Below are 19,065 nucleotides of genomic sequence, written 5' to 3' on the forward strand. Positions count from 1 at the left end.
GCCCTTGGGCGGAAATGAGGCACTGCTAATTAGCCGGAAAAAAACTGGATTACACCGACAAGTGTTGCATGGTGCGGGATCAGACTCAGTCACCCGCAGTACAGGTGATTTTGCTGGCCGAATCCAGTACTCTCATTAGGATGAGAACCTATGCGACGAAGCATTTTAATGCATAGCATATTACATTTATCAGTCTGATAGTCTCAGCATTTTTCTTGAGAACTACTTCCTTTATGTGCCAAGTGGTCTGCATTATTCAGTCTGGGAACATATTTGACAAGCCATGCACATACATGTAACCATCCCTACAAGAAAGGTTTGGTACTCATGCAGATAAATTGCAAGGTACTATAGCAATGCCTCATTGTGGTACAAATGTGTTTATTATACCCGATTTGAAATATTTGGGGTATTTAAGATTAAAACGTGAAAATTACCAATGCATTTTTCCTTTTTTTTTAATTTAATAAAAACAACTAGCAATAGTCATAACATTTGTACAGTCAGAATGCGGTTCCCCTTGTACAATCCTATTTTTCGAGGGAACACACTGAGAATGCATCTCTTAAGAGGTACCACATATCACATTCAGCATAAATGTCAACATTTTGTTTGCATCAGTATCTACCAAGTTTTAAAAAAAGGCAAGAACTTAAGAGCAAGGTAACTTCCCAGTCCTAGTCACATCTACAATTAATTCTTCAAAAAAATGTATAAATCTTAGGAATGAACAGAAGCAATACATTAGTGAAGAAGACAAAAACAGAAAATGTTGCCAACTGCAGGAGACCGCACAGATCTAGGAGTTTTATTAGTTTTAAATATAAGCAGGTTCAGGATGACTGACATGAAGGACGTTTAACAGACAGGCTACAATGTCCTTGTAGATAGCCTCAATTTCATTCTGAAGATGTATTCCCTTTGAAATACTGCAAAAACTGAGCTAGTGTGGCTCCAGAGCAGCTTTGGTGCAGGAAAGCTAAAGGTCCAAAATACTGAAGGAGCACTTCAGAATGAAGAAACAGTTTTTCACCCCAGGTTATTTCTGGTGGTGGTGTTTTAAAGTAACCACCTTTGCACAAATCCTCCTGACAAAATCTCAGTATCACAGGATGTATACTGGTTAACAACTTGGAATTATTACAAAATAGACTGTTTATTCAATTCTGTTATGGATATGAAGGCACTGCTGAGCTGAAATCTGTCTTGAGAATGAAGTCTGAGCCCACTGTGTCATCTTCAACAACATTGTACTGGCGCTATGTTTGTCTGAGCAGCCCTCTGTATGGGCATCTACTCCGGTTTTCGAGCAACAAAGAATACACTTTCGTAGATATATTTCATCATGGAAAGGTCGTTTGCGGTGTACGTTGATAACACAGATTCATTCTCCACCTAAAATAGGAAAACAAACTTTAAAAACAAAACAAAAAAACGTTTGTACATCTGAAAAAAACAAGTCAAGCTAATTAAATCTGAAATGTTCATACATCTCTTCTTGATAAAAACCAGTAGGGTATGCCTAATCAACAAATCAGGATAAGAAAGCAAGTAAACTAGTTCAGTGAGCTTGCTACTGAGGCCTGTTTCTAACTTGCAACTAATCACAACGTTAACATACTTCATAAAGCAACCGCGATCTGTTACATTATTGTCAGTTACAACTACCTCTCAGAAAGTAGCCTTCTTTTTGGCAGCTTGCTCTAACAAACCTTTTTACTATCATCTGGAAACAGGAGCAGTTAGCCCCAGGGATCAAGTAGGTGTCAACATCTAGTGCTGACCACAACAGACCCTTGTCAGATTAGAACATTTTGGCATTGACGGGCAAGGTTTCTATTTGCTAAGGACTGCTTTCGAAACTCTACCTGCAGTATTTGCATGGAAACTCATAAAAATAACATTACTTCATTCTGAATGTCTCAGTATCATGATCCTCTCTTTGAACACCACATAATCTTCGCACCCATTCTCTAGGAACAATTAATGATGTTGGAGATATGCATCTTTGAATAATTGGTCTCCTTCTTTCTCTCCTTCTAGAAAGCCGTTTCTTTGGGTAAATTATTAGGTACAAAATGGGTAGTCAGTTGGGAAGGTTGTAAGGTCACAGATCAAGTTTCTTCACCACCTTCTACTTCATCATCAAATATTAACGCAGATAATTCCACATGAATCTTCTGGACCTAGACGATACCACAATTGTCATCAAAGAGGCACTGACTGAAACAATGCCGAAAACAGCTTCCACTATTTATGTTTTAGGAAGTGCAAGCTCTTAAGAAGAATGTGTTTAATGAACCCCTCATTAATCTGTCAGGGGACATGTGACAAGGCAGTTGAAGCGGGGCCTTCTTAATGCAATAGCTGGAGGTCCTCAATAACTTGGAAAAAGTGGTTGTCAACAACATTTTGGTAGCAAAAGTTTTAAAACCTTGTCAGGCTTGTAAGAGTCAAGACCACCACCCAAAGGAAAGATATTGGAAAAAGCACACAACTGGTGGGCCTGGTGTTGCCATAGCTGGGCAGCCATCGGCTCCATTGTAATCATAAAAAGGACTGGGAATAGTGGACACCCCTGCCAAATGCCGCACATAACTGGGAATGGGTCCGATATCACTCCATTTAATCATAGCCTGGCCATCAGGGAGGTGTATAAAAGCAGAATCAGGTGCACAAATCGAGGTCTGAGACCGAGACGTGTTGGGAGGGAAAATAGAAAGGGCCCCTTCAGTGAATCAAAATCCTTTGTGGTGTCCAATAAAGAGGCGACCACAGCAAGCATGAAGGCAAACACTGTGCACAGATTGTGTGCTGTGGACAGTCCTGGTACAAACCTTGACTGGTCTGGGTAAACTTTATCTGACAGCAGGAGGCAGGTGATTCACCAGTAATTTGGTGAGTATATTATTGTACAAGTTGATCAGTGAAAGCAGCTGGTATGAATCACATCGATCTGCTGGCTTGTCCGGTTTAAGTATCTTAGCAATTACTGACTCACAATGGGACGGTGGCAGGTCCTTTTACATCAGGGCAGCGCTGTACATCGTTAGGAGGTGCGGAGTCAAGAGGCTGGCATATTCCTTGTAGAAGGAAGTGGTAAGCCAAAGCTGGGTGCTTTATCACTTGGGAGGCTCTGAATAACCTGGAGCACTTCCTCTTCCGTAAATGGTGGATCAAAGTAGAGATAAAGTCATCTTGCAACCTTAACTAAAAAGTAAGAGATTGTTTTTTGTGTCCCCAATTCCGGTGCAGAATGTGTGTGGGTTCAGCTACGGGAGAACAATGTTATGACATCAATGCTTGCTTTTAGTAAGTTACTACAAGCAGCAGTGTGCTTTTCTAATTACAGACACCTTCTGACATCAGAAAACAACTGCAGCAAAAAATGTGTGAGCATTTATAAAAATAAAATGTACTGCCATATATAATAACTGTGGGAGTAACTCCTAAAGAAACGTACCATTTTACTAAACACGCTCCTTTCAAGCATTGAATTAATCCAGCTTTCTTCACCTTCCAGACCAGATTCAAATTAGCAATAGAAATTGGGAAGTTTAAGACTTAATACACCAAATATCAGGCAGAAGTGTTTTTCACCAACACTTAATTGTTCCTGTTCTGCGGTAAGTCCCACGTCTTTTAGCCAACATATTGAGGAAATTGTGCTGTAAACTCAATTGATCCCCTTAACTTTCTAAGAATAATACAGAAGACACAGATGTGATCCTCCCAGCACAATTTTACCACATTGTTTGCAGTTTGGCCATGGCTGAAGCATTAGAACTGGAGCTTATGCTATAGAGAAGTACACACTAGCACTTCCAGAAACAGTTCAATATTTTGAGAAGTCTGAAAAAGCTACCCAAGACATTTCTTCTGTCGTTATATTGTCTACTTCTGCTATCTGCAGTGCACCGGCCGAGAATTATAGAGTAGTGATCCATCCTTCTGTCATAATTTCTACAGTCAACTGGATGATCATTTTGGGTTAGCCATAACCAAGGATATCATTATTTTTGCTAACTTTACTTTGTCTGGTACATTCATAATAAATATCCTTGCTAATTCAGGCATGAGACCTGCTAAAATGTAAATCTTGTCTCAGTGCAAGATACATTTCCTCAGTTCCAAAGAGAACACATTGATTAGTGTAAAGAGTCTATAGCACCCGGGGAGGTGGGAGGGTGTGTGTTAATCTACAACACTGCAAGCTACAGATAGTTATAAGGGAAATAACAGTTTCCCATCCATAGCATGTGTAACTGTAGTTTACACGTTGTGCACAGACTTCAAATCAGTGCTCTCCTCTCAAGTGGTGGCTTGTGAACGAATGAGAAAGATATCTAAAAACAATTAAGACTTGTCTGCCAGACTAGTGTTTCTTCTAAGGTAGGAAGGTCCACACAGTAATGTTTCATGTAAGTGTGTGGAGTGCACCACATAGGCATTTTGGAGCTTTGTATGTGTCTGTGTGCGGTTACCTATGAAGACCACTGTGGTTCCCTTCATGTTTTTTTAGGCACTGGTTGCATAGTGTGTTTAGCATACTTGGATACATTTTACTATCCATCTAAAGCAAAAAACTCTTGTTTAGTAGTGCAAATGTATTTGTTACATTCAATGTAATACATTATATCCCTTGTTATATCTCATGTGTAAAGCGCTCATTTTGCCACTGATTGCTGTTGTGAAAAGAAAATAAGCAAGTCAATGGCCAGATTTTCATTCAAAGAGAGACGACCTTTAGCAGGAAACGCAGATTTGTCCTAAAAATAACCTGATCCTTACAATCCTGAATAAAAGGCTCTTCCACCATAAAGGCCTGCAATTCTCAGACTGTGGAAAGAAGTGATCACTACTAGAAAAAAAAAGTAAGGGGCTCAAGTGGAGGCCCCCATAAGTGTCCTTAGCACTACATACTTGTCCAGTGGTGTCCTTGGATGAATAACCCTTTTGAGGCACTACATGAATGCTGTATTTTGATCTTAAAGACTCATGCTGTCTATTTGGCATGTAACCAGCAACTGCTGCTAAATAAAGTCTAATGTGTAATACAAACCCTGACATTTTCAAGTGAAAAAGGTATCAAGTGAAGTCCTGTCCCAAGGCTTACTGAAGCTGCGTATGTTTACTCATACATTAGTGAACATATGGTTGAGCCCAAGTAACATTTCACTCCATTATGCCTCTAGTGGATTTACTAGTCAAATAAAATAGCCTGCATTATTCCTCTATAAAAAAGATTGCACCCCTATAATCTTAAAATGCGATGCTCCTTCAGAAGTCTTCCTTTCTTCCTACTAAATAAGTTGGAGGCTATATATCCAAATAAGACAATAAGCCAAAGTTTAAAATGGAGTAGTCATGACAATATCTCCTTTACCTTACTCTGTGTAAGTGATGCACCACCTTTAACATCACATGGCAAATCTCTTCCCATTTGCTTGTATACCATGCCCTGGTAGTTGGTGTTCTAGCATTCTAGTGAAGGTATCTACATTCTGGTCTTAACTTTAACTGCCAAAAATCTGTACCTCATGAGCCATGATGACTGTCATTTGTGACCTTAATGAAGACCGCAGCAACTAAGTTCAATATTCCAAAGGAGCAAACAAACGTTTTGCATTTGAAGCACTCAAACTTCAGCTTCATTTAAGGGCGAGTCACTACAGTTTAAGGATTGATGGATTAAGCTAATCCAATTGCTCAGATAATGTAAGGAGCCCTCCGAAACAATCTAATGCTTCTGAGAGGCTACCCCCTGGATGATTAGATGGTGCTAACAAATAAATTAACCTCCAGTAAAGGCATCCTCGGCAAGAAGATCTCAACAATCAGAGCACACAACAATACTGAGCAGACTAAATGGGAACTGGTAGGAAAAAATAACCAAGGTGGAGTGGCTGCTCAAATCCTACATCATGTGACTAGAGCTGCGACAGACAAGCTAGGTCAAGTTACAATACACGTTTCAGGTGGTAAGGTTTTAAAGAGGTTAAGTTGCCTGGCACTACACCTGAAGCACACCTCTTCATCAGTGAACTCTCTTTTTTCTAGAGAAACATTATTTGGACTTCATATTGATTAGGAAGTAGCAGTAGCATCTGTTAAGACTCCGAGACCCTCCAACGCCTCAACACCAGACATCTCAGCAACTGCTGACTCATCTCCCCAAGGATACCCACGGACCTTTCACCTACAGGAACTACAACTTCAGCACCAGCCTCAACAAGCTGAAGGTACTCTATGCACACAGATACTAACAACTTCCACAACCCCCATCAACTGTTTGCTCCTGAACATCTGCTACCTCCCCAAACACGCCACCAAACTCTGGGATTTGATAGACACCGCCCAACCGGACACTGCATTCCTTACCGAGACTTGGACCAACGCCACTTCGGGACCAGATATCGGCACCCCAACGGATACAGAATCCTAAGGAGGGACCGGCCCTCCTGTCCTGGCGGAGGACTCGCCATTGTACAAACGTCCTCACTACGTGTCCGGGCTGTCCCAGAAGAACAATACACCACCATGGAACACCTTCACTTCCTGGTCCACTCCAACCACAACTCCATCTGCGGCACCCTGGTGTACTGGCCACCCAGCCCCCAGCCAGCTTTCATGGACAACATCATAGACATCACTACCCCCCGGGTCTGGCATCAACTGACTACCTCCATTTCGGCAACCTGAATTTCCACATCGAGGACCGCGCTGACCCAAACACCAACGCTTTACTCAACAACCTCGCCACCCTCAGCCTCAGACAGCTGGTCTCCGCACCCGCACATATTGCAGAACACACACTGGATCCCATCTTCACCTCAAGCAACCTGATTACCATCAAGACCATCTCCACCCCAGACTGGACTGACCACCGCTGCATCACCACACCCAACAGCTGCACCCACACCCCCGGAACCGCCCCACGGGAAATAGAACAAAATCACCAACGAGCAACTCACCTCATCGCTCGCCAAATCCCTCCCTCGGACGACGCCAACACAGCAGAGCGAAATCTCAACATCTGGATCACTGAATGTGCCGACACTCTAGCCCCCCTCGGGCTGACATCGGCCAAATGCGTACCTAAGAAAGCCAGCTGGTTCACCACCGAACTTCAAGAATCAAAGCGTACCCGCAGATGTTTAGAGAAAAAATGGAGGAACAGCCAAACCAGCAAAAACCTTGCCTCATTCAGAGCCGCAACCGCCACTCACCGACGAAAAATCAAGAATGCAAGGAAGGACAAATTGCGGGAGTGCATCAACTCCTCCGCACACAACTCTAAGGAACTCTTCTCAGTTATCTACTAGTTCACAGATACCCCCCCCCCCCTGAAGCCACAAGCATCCTCCATCACAGATCCTCTTCGACAAACTCTCCCCCTTTTTCCACCACAAGATCCAGGACATCTGTGACAGCTTCCTCCCGGATATACTTGTCAATGGAACTTGTGACCGACCCACCCACCCAGAACCCACCAGACCATCCATAGCTGATTCACGCTCACCACAGAGGAAAAAGTTGGCATCATGAACAGCACCCTCTCCGGAGCCCCCACGGATCCCTGCCCGCACCACATCTAAATCAGAGACAGCACATCCATCGCTCCCGAGATCCGGAACACAATCAACTGCTCCGTCAACATTGGTACCTTCCCCCGAGGACTGGAAACACGCAAAAATAAGCCCTCGCCTGAAGAAACCTTCAGCTGACCCATCAGAGCTAAAGAATTTCCAGCCCATCTCACTGCTACGCTAGTCCTAGAGAAAGCAATCAACGCACAACTATGGAATTTCATCAAGGCCAACAACTCCCTGGACAGCTCCCAGGCCGGGTTCAGCAGCAACCACAGCACGGAGACAGCCCTCCTGGCAGCCACCAACAACATCTGATTACTCCTAGACCATGGCCACACTGCAGCGATCATACTCCTTGACCTCTCAGCAGCATTCGACACAATCTCCCACAGCACTCTGCGCACCAGACTCCACGACATAGGAAATCCGGAGAAGAGCCCTGGAATGGATCCACTCTTTCCTCTTTGGGAGAACGCAGAGGGTCAGACTCCCGCCCTACACTGCCAGACCCACAGGAGTAAACAGCGGAGTCCCCCAAGGATCCTCACCGAGTCCCACATTGTTCAACGTATACATGATCCCTCTCGCTGTCATTGTCAGAAGCCACGGTATGAACATCGTGTCATATGCCTATGCCACAAAACTCATCATTTCCCTCACCGAAGACCCGGACACAGCCAAAAGGAACTTCCACTCAGGAATGGAAGCCGTCGCCACCTGGATATGAGAAAGCTGCCTCAAGCTCAACTCCGACAAGACTGAGCTGCTCTTCTTCGGAAACGCCATCTCAGCTTGGGACAACTACTGGTGGTCCACATCCCTCAGCGCCCCCCCTGCACCGACTGAGCACACCCCCAACCTAGGAATCATCCTCGACTCCTCCCTATCCATGACCCGCCAGGTAAACTCAGTCGCCTCCTCCTGCTGGCACACACTCCGCAAACTTCGGAAGATCTTCAGATGGATCCAAGCAGACTGTCGCAGGTCAGTCACCCACGTCTTAGTCACTAGCATGCTCAACTACGGCAAAGCTCTACACCGGCACCTCTACTAGAAACATCAAAAAACTACAACTCATCCAGAACGTTGCTGCCAGACTGATTCTTGACCTCCCTCACCGAGATCACATCTCCCAGCACCTGTAGACCCTCCACTGGCTACCGGTCGAGAAACTAATCATCTTTAAGCTACTCACCCACACATACAAGGCCATACACAACGCAGGACCAGCCCACCTGAACAACCACATCTCCTTTCACACCCCCGCCAGATCCCTCCACTCTGCCCAGATGGCCCTGGCCACCATCCCTCGCATCCGCAAAACCACACCTGCAGGATGATCCTTCACCTACATTGCAGCAAAGAGCTGGAACAACCTCTCCCTGCACCTCAGACAAAGCCCGTCGCTCACCATCTTCAGGAAGAACCTCAAGGCCTGGCTCTTTGGATGAGGGCCCCTCCAGCACCGGGAGACCCTCACGAGTGCATAGCCGCATTTTACAAAAATTGATTGATTTTCACTCCGGACTGAGAAAGAAAATACCCCGCCATGCTGCCGAAAACTGTACATTGTCTCAAACTGATGACCTAATAGAAGAAGTTGAGAGTTTGTTAGCTACCAAACCTTCCAAGCTCCCCAAGAGAGGACCGGACGTCGTGACCAAAGATATAAAAACCTTTCATTCCTGTGACTCCTGTGAACAATGAGCCATCGTCTGTGCTACCACAGGGGTTCCAATTAGAGCCCATTACGTCAGACACCCTGGTTAATTCTTTAGAGAGCCCGAAATTGTGTGTGGCCAATCAGCAGGATAGTGTATCTCCCTATATAAACTGTTCTAATCGCTTCTTACCCCTGGTTTCGTTGGTCACCCCTAGCTCAGAGAAAAGTACAACAAGGGAAGCGGAGGAGCCATTAACACATTCAGCCATCCAGGTGAAACGGCCTGTAGAGGCTCAGTTAGTACAAATAAGATCCGAAATAATGAGCTTGAGAGAGTATCTCTCTTCCCTTAGCCACATGGTACACGAGAAGCTTGACGGCATAACAGCTGCGATTGGGGATAAAAGGAAATCTTCTCTCAACCCTAAGTTTAACTCTCTATCCACACAAACCCAGCAAATTGATGCACCTATGAAGGAAACGTACAGGGGTAAGAGTGGTATCACAAAACTGTCAACGGGAAGTTTGCGTAGATCCCGTAGTGGCTAATTCAAATAAATACGATACTAAATTGATTAGAGGGGCTAACCAAGAGATGCCCAGAGACAAGCTTTTAGTTAATGTTAACAAAGACTCCCAGTCGAGCACTCCATCGAGCCAGATGAAGCATAGTCAGTATGATGTCTACATGACGAACATCCCAAAGTTGAGCTACGGATAAAGGGAACAAGGGGATTCACTTAAGAACAAAGTAATCCACTGGATAAGGGGTGTAAAGAAATGTAGGTCCGTTATACGGGATGACATAATAACTGCCCAGAGATTTTCAAGCAATAGCTCAGAAACGGACCTCATAGGGTTGCAGCTGAATTGCCAGAGTCTAGTAAAGGGCCTCTTAGCTCTTGAGTTAAGATCGAGACCAGGCACTTTTTCCCAAGTAACTCTTGTCCAGACGATCCCCCACCCCTATTATTAATTTGTTCCTTAGAGGTAGTTCTAATTTTCAATTTTCTCACAGTACATGCACCTCAAGATGGGGACTTATGAGTAGTTCAACTACAATTGGAGATTGACGCAAAGCCCCAATAGCGGAGGTAGGGAAGGATGACATTTTCGGTACAAAGCCTTTGGAACTGCGTGATCTAAGTTCTCTACCGTTGGGCACTGTGGGAGCAGAGCCAGGAGGATGTTGCAATGACTATGTAGAAGGGAGGTACTGTGGATCAACATCACATTATTTTACTACAGGAGACGTGGGCCCCTTTCACAATTTATAGAGCTGGATATTGGACCTTCCAGAAGGCTGCACTTCCATCTTCATCTGGTAGAGCATCCGGGGGTCTGATAATCTGGCTCAAGCATGACCTGTTCCCTAAGGCAAAGGAGTTGCCTACCCCCTCTAGGGATATATTAGCAGTGGAGGTTGAATTTAGCGGTCCAAGGGAGCCTGTTCGCATAGTACTTGTAAACGTATATATTAGGCATGGCCCACAAAAGTCTCGGACCGTCCAGCTAAAATTGCATATAGATTTCTTGAATCATCTACCTGGGGGGCAGGGTTTACTTGTTGCAGGAGACTATAATATGCAATTGAACTGTGAGGATGATTTCCAGCAAAAAAGAATCCAGTTTGCTCACCCATGGGACAGATCAGGCCCTTTCCAGGTTGCAACAAAGTCAACAGGGGGAGCATTAGATCTATTGGAGGACTCGAAAAAAGCAATGGGGCTAAGAATAGTCAATGGGAACACGAAGTCAGACACTCCTGCGTTGCCTACGTATAGGAAAGGCCTATATTCGAGCTGTCTAGACTATGTTCTAGTAGACGATTCTCTTTGGAACTCTCTTATTGATATGGTAGTTTGTCCACGTGACGACAGTGATCACCAAGCTCTTTGTATATCCTTTTCAACCTCCCCAATCAATTGTAATCTATCTAAGTGGGTGAAGGGTAGTACCCTAGCTGCAACAAATGATTATAAAAATGTATGGTGGGAAACGGTGGCAGACAACGCAAATTTCCAGGCATCAATATATAAAGTAGTGATATTGACGCTTTTCCCTCTGAAGTATATTGATTCTGTATCGGTGGACTTGATCAATTTGCATAATATCATGGTCAACCAGGTAAGGCCCTACTTCCAGGTAGGAAGGAGGCGGGTAGAAACTAGGGTCAGACCTTTGCGGTGGTTCTCTAGCTCCTGTTGACAGACCAAATTACAGCTTTTGGAAGCATTGAAGGCAGGGAGCTGTTGTGCGATAAGAGCTACCAGGAGGGGGAGTGGCTTCGGGCGTCAAGATGGCGGTCGCACTCCGAGTGCTCTGGACCCTCCGTCATCCGCCAGGAAAGCCAAGCAACACCGCATTTTGAGGCGTGGTTTAAGCGATCCCAAAGGACCTTCCTCCCGCTGTACCACCCCCACGGCCGAAAAGCCAGAGAGAGAACTGGGGAGGGATCGCCTGGTCCAGGGGCGCCACCCTCGACCATCCGGAGAGGAGTGGACGACCGAAGGGGCCGCCGGTCCGGCCGATGTTGGGGTTCCCTACCCCATGAGGGGGCAAGCCCAGGAGGGCCACGGTGCGACGGCCGTGCCCCCAGCAAAGAGGTGAGAAATACCCGACCTCGGCCTCCTCGCGGGGGCCTAAAAGAGACCCGCCGCCTAAAAGACACCAATCTCAACCACCAGATAGACTCTCTGGGGTGAAGGGGAAGACTGCTGCGGAACCTGTCGGGAGGGCTCGCGGGGTCGCTCTCACCAGTGGCACACGGATCCGCTGTGCACCCAAGGCAAAGATACCGGCTGGGACGAGGGCCTGCCCCCCCACCTTTTCCTTGATCCTCGCCGCAGGAGGGTGCGGCACTGGCGCCCAGACGTGCCCGGAGACGGTCCCCTCAGACCCACGAGGCGCAGGAGAGTGCAGGGGTGCCCAGACACACAGTGGGGAAAGACAAAACAGCCAAGCAACCCCCGGCCTCACAAAAGAAAATTGGAGCAGCGAAGGAGCCGACGACGCGCTATGTCCGGGCAGCCCCTGCGAGCTCAGCAGGCAAGAGCCAAAGAGGCGACTCGGAGACCCGCTCGGTGGAAACATTGGAGGCCGCTCCAAGCGATAGCCAACGGACGCGGGCGGCCAGGGATGACAGACTGAGTCAGTCCCCGTCACTAGACTGACCAGAACTATTAGGCTTGCTCCACGTTGCCAGATCTCAGGTGGTCTGGGTCTGTCTCCGACACAGCGGGGGTGAACTGTGCACCTGCTGGAAGATAGGTCCCAATAATCACAAGATGTACTTCCGTTGACTTTCCGAGTATGTATTGCAGAAGATCCGATCATCAGGAGGGGTCCATCACTACACTCCAAAGCACCAGTTTTATTAGTCGGATTGGTTACAATGGGCACAAGGGCGACAGATGGTTCTTGGGTGGAAGTATGGGGTGCGGGAGCTGGGGGGGGGGGAACTACGTTCACACTTCAGTTTCAGGTTAATGTTCCTATAAGTTTCTTTTGTTGCGATGATTTTTCTTCCTTTTTGCTCCACTACTTGAGACGTTTAGTCCGGCACACCCGGAGCGAGACCCGACACTTACGCATAATCACCTTTCCAACACACCACTCTCATTGACCAAAATTCTGTCATGGAACATAAACGGCCTCCTAGACAAAATTAAAAGGTCGGCAATATACAGCACCCTGCACAGATACGCACCCTCGGTGGTCCTCTTGCAGGAGGCGCATCTCCTTGGGACCAGATGCCCCATGCTAGCTAGAGGAGGCTACGACAGAGTCTACCACTCTGGCTTCTCCAGAGGCTCTAGAGGAGTAGCTATTTTACTTCACTGCTCAATACCAATGACGATCACGACCATATACGCCGACCCACGTGGCAGATATAGTGGTATCTGGGCTATTACATGGACGACCTCTTAATCTGGTGAGCATATACACCCCCCCAACGGGAGTGGAGGCTTTCTTGGCCTCTCTTGGACGAACCATAGCCGATCTCCCCCAGGGAATCACATTAATAGGAGGCGACTTCAATGCAGTGCTAGATCTTGAGCTAGATATATCAGGCAATAACACGATCAACCTATCATCTAAGGAATTAATACTTAGGAACAGGGCCGATGGCCTCAGCCTAGGCGAAATATGGAGAACCTGGCACCCTAGAACCAGACAGTTTACACATACATCAGCAGCACATGGGACACACGCCAGGATCGACCTCATCTTCACCCCAGCACTGGACATTACTAACGTCACTGGAGTCGAGATCCTTCCAAACGGGGTTTCTGACCATGCGCCTATGCAAATATGCCTGGGCGGAACCGACCCAACTAGTAGACCAATTTGGCAGCTCACTGCCTGGTACCTACAGGACGAGGAGTACAAAAAAGCGGTGAGAGACCAGTTAGCACAATACTTTGATGAAAATCTAGGATCAGTGCAATCTCCGGGCATGATCTGGGCCGCCAAGCACCTTATCCGAGTGCGAGAACGCGCCCGTGCTTCCCAAATAGCTGAACTGGAATCACAAACAATGCTCCTAGAACGCCGGCAACTTACCTCTCCCTTGACCCAAGACCTGCAACAGCTCCTGAAAATGCAAGAGGAGATCAAAACCCTCACCTTCGAGTCCGCCACGCATATATGGAGGGCATCAACTGCCCGGGCATACGGATGGGAGGATAAAAACGGGAAACTCTTGCACTGGTTGGCTACGCGACCTATGGCCAACAGAATCATATCTGAAATCTCAGACGAGTCCGGAACCCTCGCCAGGACCCCTAGGGATATCGCACAAAGCTTTGCGGCTTATTATGCGTGACTGTATACAGAACGCCTCCGACCTCAGATGGAGAGAGATTCTCCTCTCCTGGGTGAAATCACTCTCCCCAGAGTATCCCCCATGGTGAGAGATATCCTCGATGAGCCTTTAACTCTATAGGAGGTAACAACTGCAATAGCCACAATGGCCCCAGGCAAGACCCCAGGCCCGGACGGCTTCCCAGTGGAGCTATACAAGGGATGCAGCGACATACTAGGGCAGCACCTCCTCAACATGTATGAGGAAGCCAAGAGTAACGGATGCTTCCCTCCGGACGTTGACCACGCCACAATCGCGGTAATCCCTAAAACCTAACCATCACAACACTGCTCAGAATACCGGCCCATTTCCCTTTTAAACATCGAAGTTAAAATACTCTCCTCAATCCTTGCAGCCAGGCTAAAACCCACCCTCACATCGCTAATTCACCCTGACCATTGCGGTTTTATGCTATCCCGGAGCACCAGACACTGCATTAGACGCCTACACTTGGCCCTGGCGCACCGTAACACCCTAACTGGCTCACCCAAGGCCCTGCTCCTCCTTGACTTTGAAAAGGCTTTCGACACTGTAGACTGGTCATATCTGCACCAGGTCCTACAGAGCAATCAGATAGGCCCTAGATTCTGAAGGCTAGTAGGATTACTATACTCCCAACCAACGGCCAGAGTACAGGTAAATGGAGTCGTGTCTGACCCGTTCCGCATTGGTCGCAGTACACGCCAGGGCTGCCCTCTGTCCCCACTCCTCTTTGCGCTTATAATAGAAACGCTAGCAAAACTACTCAGAGAGGACCCCCTGATCGAAGGGTGGTCCTGGCCCACTGGCTCAGAGGACCGCGTGGCGCTATATGCAGACAACGTCCTCCTATATATTGCCAACCCAGCTGCAAGCGGCCCACGTATCCTGCAGATCCTGGGTCTATTTTCGGAGGCCTCTGGCCTCCCACTAAACCACCGCAAATCACTGCTGGTCCCGTTGCACCCCGCAAGAGACTGTTTTGACTGGCAGCGGACCATCCCCATCCGCCGAAACAGCTTTAAATATCTGGGAATCTCTGATGCCCTCATACCGAGTTGGCGTGGGAGCTTAATGTCACACCACTCACAACCAAAGCCAAAGCCGACCTCCAAAGTTGTCAAATCCTGCCTCACAAATTGCTCGGGAGAATCGCGCTTTTCAAAATCATGGTCCTCCCTAGACTCCTCTACCTGCTGCAGAACTTCCCCTATCCAATCCCCAAGAGATGGTTTAAAAACCTCGACTCAATGATTCGCCAATTCCTATGGAGGGGCACCCGTCCCCGGCTGGCATTCACCACATGCCAACGAGACATCTATGATGGGGGACTGGGAATGTCAAACTTATACTATTATCACCTCGCAACGCAATTGATTGTCATCAACGACTGGGTAGGGGGCGGTTGGTCAGACCCGGCATCCCAACTTGAACTCCACACACTGAAGTACTCTGGAGTATTCGATGCCCTCTACGGGTGCCCAATCCCCCGATCCACTCCCGAGGTGACTAGGGTGACGCCGATGGGATGGAGAGATGCCCAGAGAACCACGGAATGGTGGAGGCGAATTACCCAACAAACCCCACTATGGCACAGTGACCTTCTCGCCGAAGTTGCAGGATTGCAGGGGTTCCAAAAATGGGACGACATCGGAATCTCTACGCTGGGAGACGTCTGGGAGGGGTCCCACATGAGGTCCTTTGAAGATGTACAAAGGGACTTCTCACTGAGTAAAGTACAATGTTATAGCTACCTCCAGATACGTCATGCCCTGACGACGCACATGCGAGCTGATGATCGCACCCCAGAGCACTCCCCCATGGAGGCGAAAGTATTAATGGGTAACCTCGGCAAGGGAGGAGTCTCACAGATATACCGCTTGCTAATATCTAGCACGTCCGGCCCACTAGACAAGCTTCGACGCAGATGGGAGGGATGGGTGGGGGAAATCGAAGAGGGAGATTGGGAGGAGGCCCTAATGGCACCCAGAGCCCTGACAATATCCGCCAAACTCCGCCTCATACAGTCTTTCTTTCTGCATGCTGCATACATGACTCCTAAGAGATTACACAGAGTAGGCCTCCACCCCACAGCTGACTGCCCAAGGTGTCCCCAGCCAGAAGCTGACTTCTACCACATGACATGGTCCTGCCCAGTCATTGAGATATATTGGGGAGCAATCGCATCTCAGATCTCCAGAGTCTTACAGACCGACCTAACACTGGACCCACTCCTGTTCCTACTGGGGATAATGAGGGACACAGACCTAAGAAGAGCAGAACGGACCTTTATGGGAATAGCATGCCTAGGAGCTAAAAGGGACATAATGACTAAATGGAAGATGGGAACGGCACCGTCCTTAAATAAGTGGAGGCAGGGAATGGACTGGTGTGCACAGCGGGAGAGGTTGGTGTACGAGGCCAGGGGTAGCCCGGGTAAATACAGTAAGATTTGGGGAGGGTGGGAGGCCCTGGCGGGAGACTAGAGCAAAATGGAGTTCAATAACTCAGATCACTCGCCCTACGACTGGGCTCATCCCCGTCTGGTTCCCTGTCCCCATTCCGACACTCGCCTGAGATCTTGAAGCATCTACATTCCTGCCACTGAAAGATATAGACACTAAGGGCCAAGTCCCCCGATAGGCCGGACTGATCAATGTCAAACAACTCAAGCACTCATAACACACATCATTCAACATTCTTTGATAAGGAGCACAAACTAGTTTTATACTTTATTTTATTGTACCTTAGTCTACCCTATTTGATCCTATCTTGTTCTATTTTATCCTGCCTTTCTTTACTATATTGTATTGTATGGTATTGTATAATATTGTACTTCATAGGGTTGACACTTGTACACAATGTCATGCTTTATTTTCATAAAACAATAAAAACCTCTTTTATAAAAAAAAGAGCTACCAGGACTGCATATAAAACAGTACTGAAAAATACTAAAAAAAGAGTGGGAAACTAAACACTGGAAGGCTTTGGTAGATGCTCTACAAGTAAAGGACTCAAAACTGTTCTGGAAATTAGTGGCAGATAAAGGACATTCTGACAATGTGGAGACTTACCCTGTAATCCAGCCAGCACTCTGGGTGTCACATTTTGGAAATGTGTATAGAGTGGCTCAAACCAGTAGTACTATTGTTCCACCATCTACCGAGGGGCCCTCCCATCTACCTACTTCCGGGTTAGTTATTCCACCCAAATTTGATCTGGCTCCTTTTTTCCTTAAAAGAAACAACTCTGGCTCTCCAAATGCTACGCAAAGGGAAGGCCCCTGGGTTAGATGGTATCCCAGGCGATTTGTATTTGCCCCGACCTAGAACCTGGTCCTTATATTTAAATACACTTAGCAATGAGATTCTGAGAGGTGGTGGGTTCCCTTCCACATGGCAAGGAGCGATTATGAATTCCCGTTTTTAAAAAGGATCCAGCGAACTTCCATCCAACTATAGGCCAATAAGTTTAATCGACATTAGCCAAAAAGTTTTTTGCAAGCAAGTCTTGATCAGACTGCAGGCATGGATAGAGGACTCACAGATCCTTTCCGACCTTCAGGCAGGATTCAGGAAAGGTGTGAGCACAATAGACCAGGCATTTAGGTTCAACCTCCTTTGTTGGAAACATCTGACACTAAATAAGAGCCTCTTGTACGTGGCCTTCATCGACTTAAATGCTGCGTTTGATATGGTCCCTAGGGATTTACTGTGGAACGATCTTGAGACCTATAAACTTGATAAAAAAAATGCTGAAATTGATCAGGTGTCTCCACGAGGGCACTCACGCCCAGGTACGCTGGTCTCAAGGCGGAGACCTGACAGAAGCCATACCCGTTGACAGGGGGGTCGGACAGGGGTGTGTCCTGGCCCCCACGCTGTTAAATCTCTTTATTAATGGCGCGGTTGACCAGCTGATGCACTGCAATCATGACGTCCCAAAGTTAGCAGGAATTCCCGTCCCTATTTTAATGTTTGCGGATGATACCTTACTGATCTCAAGAACCCCAATGGGCCTTCAAAACGAACTCAATGCTTTTTCTAAATTTTGTACCAAGAGGGGCCTTGAAATAAATCCTTCCAAGACCAAATTTATGGCTTTTAATCCGCACAAGTCTTTTAGGGGGAAAATGACTAGCAGGACAACTGGTAGAGAGAGTTAGTCAATTTGACTATCTGGGGATTAGATTATCGGATGACCAACGGTGGTCGGCACAGGTTGAGAAGAGTTTGTCCATTCTTCGACAAAGGTCAGTTGTGATAGCGAGAAAAATAGCTAATATTTTGGAAGAAGAAATCTCATCTGCTATTACAGTATACAAGGCAGCGGCAGTGGCTGCTTCAACTTATGGTGCTGAGTTATGGGGGCATTGCAACTCCAGTTGCTTGACGATGGTGGAAAACCACTTTTTGCTTATTTTTTTGCGATTACCGATGAGTACTCCTCTCACACCCCTTAGATTTGATTTAGCCAGAAATGAGATCCACAATGAGATTGCCTTAAGACCTCTTATGTACTGGGTCCGTCTTTGGACATCCGAACACTTGTCCTCCTTCCAAGTAGCAGTAGCTGAGCTTTTAGCGGTTGGTGGTGCGCTAAAAATCCCTTGGTTCAAATACATTAGAGATACGTGCCAACTCATCAAAATGGACGAGGTGTGGAGAGACCCTTGTAATCTAACAAAGGAAGCAACGGCACAAATAAGGCGGTGCTACTGGGAGTTTATTTTGGTGCGACTTTGGACTAAAAAGGACCATGGCAGCAGGACGCTACAGTTCCTGGACCATAAATGTAGCCCCAAGTTTGAGGCCTATATGGACAACATCAATCCCCCCTATGTCAAAACTCTCTTTATTAAATTCAGGCTAGGGATATTGCCACTTAATACATTTACTGTAAGATGGAGCAAGGCGGTTTACAAATCGAGCTTTTGTCATTTCTGCCCTGAGCAACCAGAGACA

The 19,065-nt window shown here is 46.9% G+C and overlaps 1 protein-coding gene across 1 annotated transcript in view; it reads right to left on the reverse strand.

The window, feature by feature from the left end:
• Positions 1–770: 770 nt before the first annotated feature.
• CARNMT1 (carnosine N-methyltransferase 1) overlaps positions 771–19,065 on the reverse strand; it is a 340,569-nt gene continuing 322,274 nt past the window's right edge. Inside the window, exon 10 of the mRNA XM_069229159.1 lies at positions 771–1,395. Coding sequence (XP_069085260.1) covers positions 1,294–1,395 — 102 coding nt within the window. The 3' untranslated portion in view covers positions 771–1,293. The remainder of the gene's footprint in view (positions 1,396–19,065) is intronic.

This window comes from Pleurodeles waltl, chromosome 1_1 (assembly GCF_031143425.1).
Source record: "Pleurodeles waltl isolate 20211129_DDA chromosome 1_1, aPleWal1.hap1.20221129, whole genome shotgun sequence".
NCBI lineage: Eukaryota > Metazoa > Chordata > Amphibia > Caudata > Salamandridae > Pleurodeles > Pleurodeles waltl.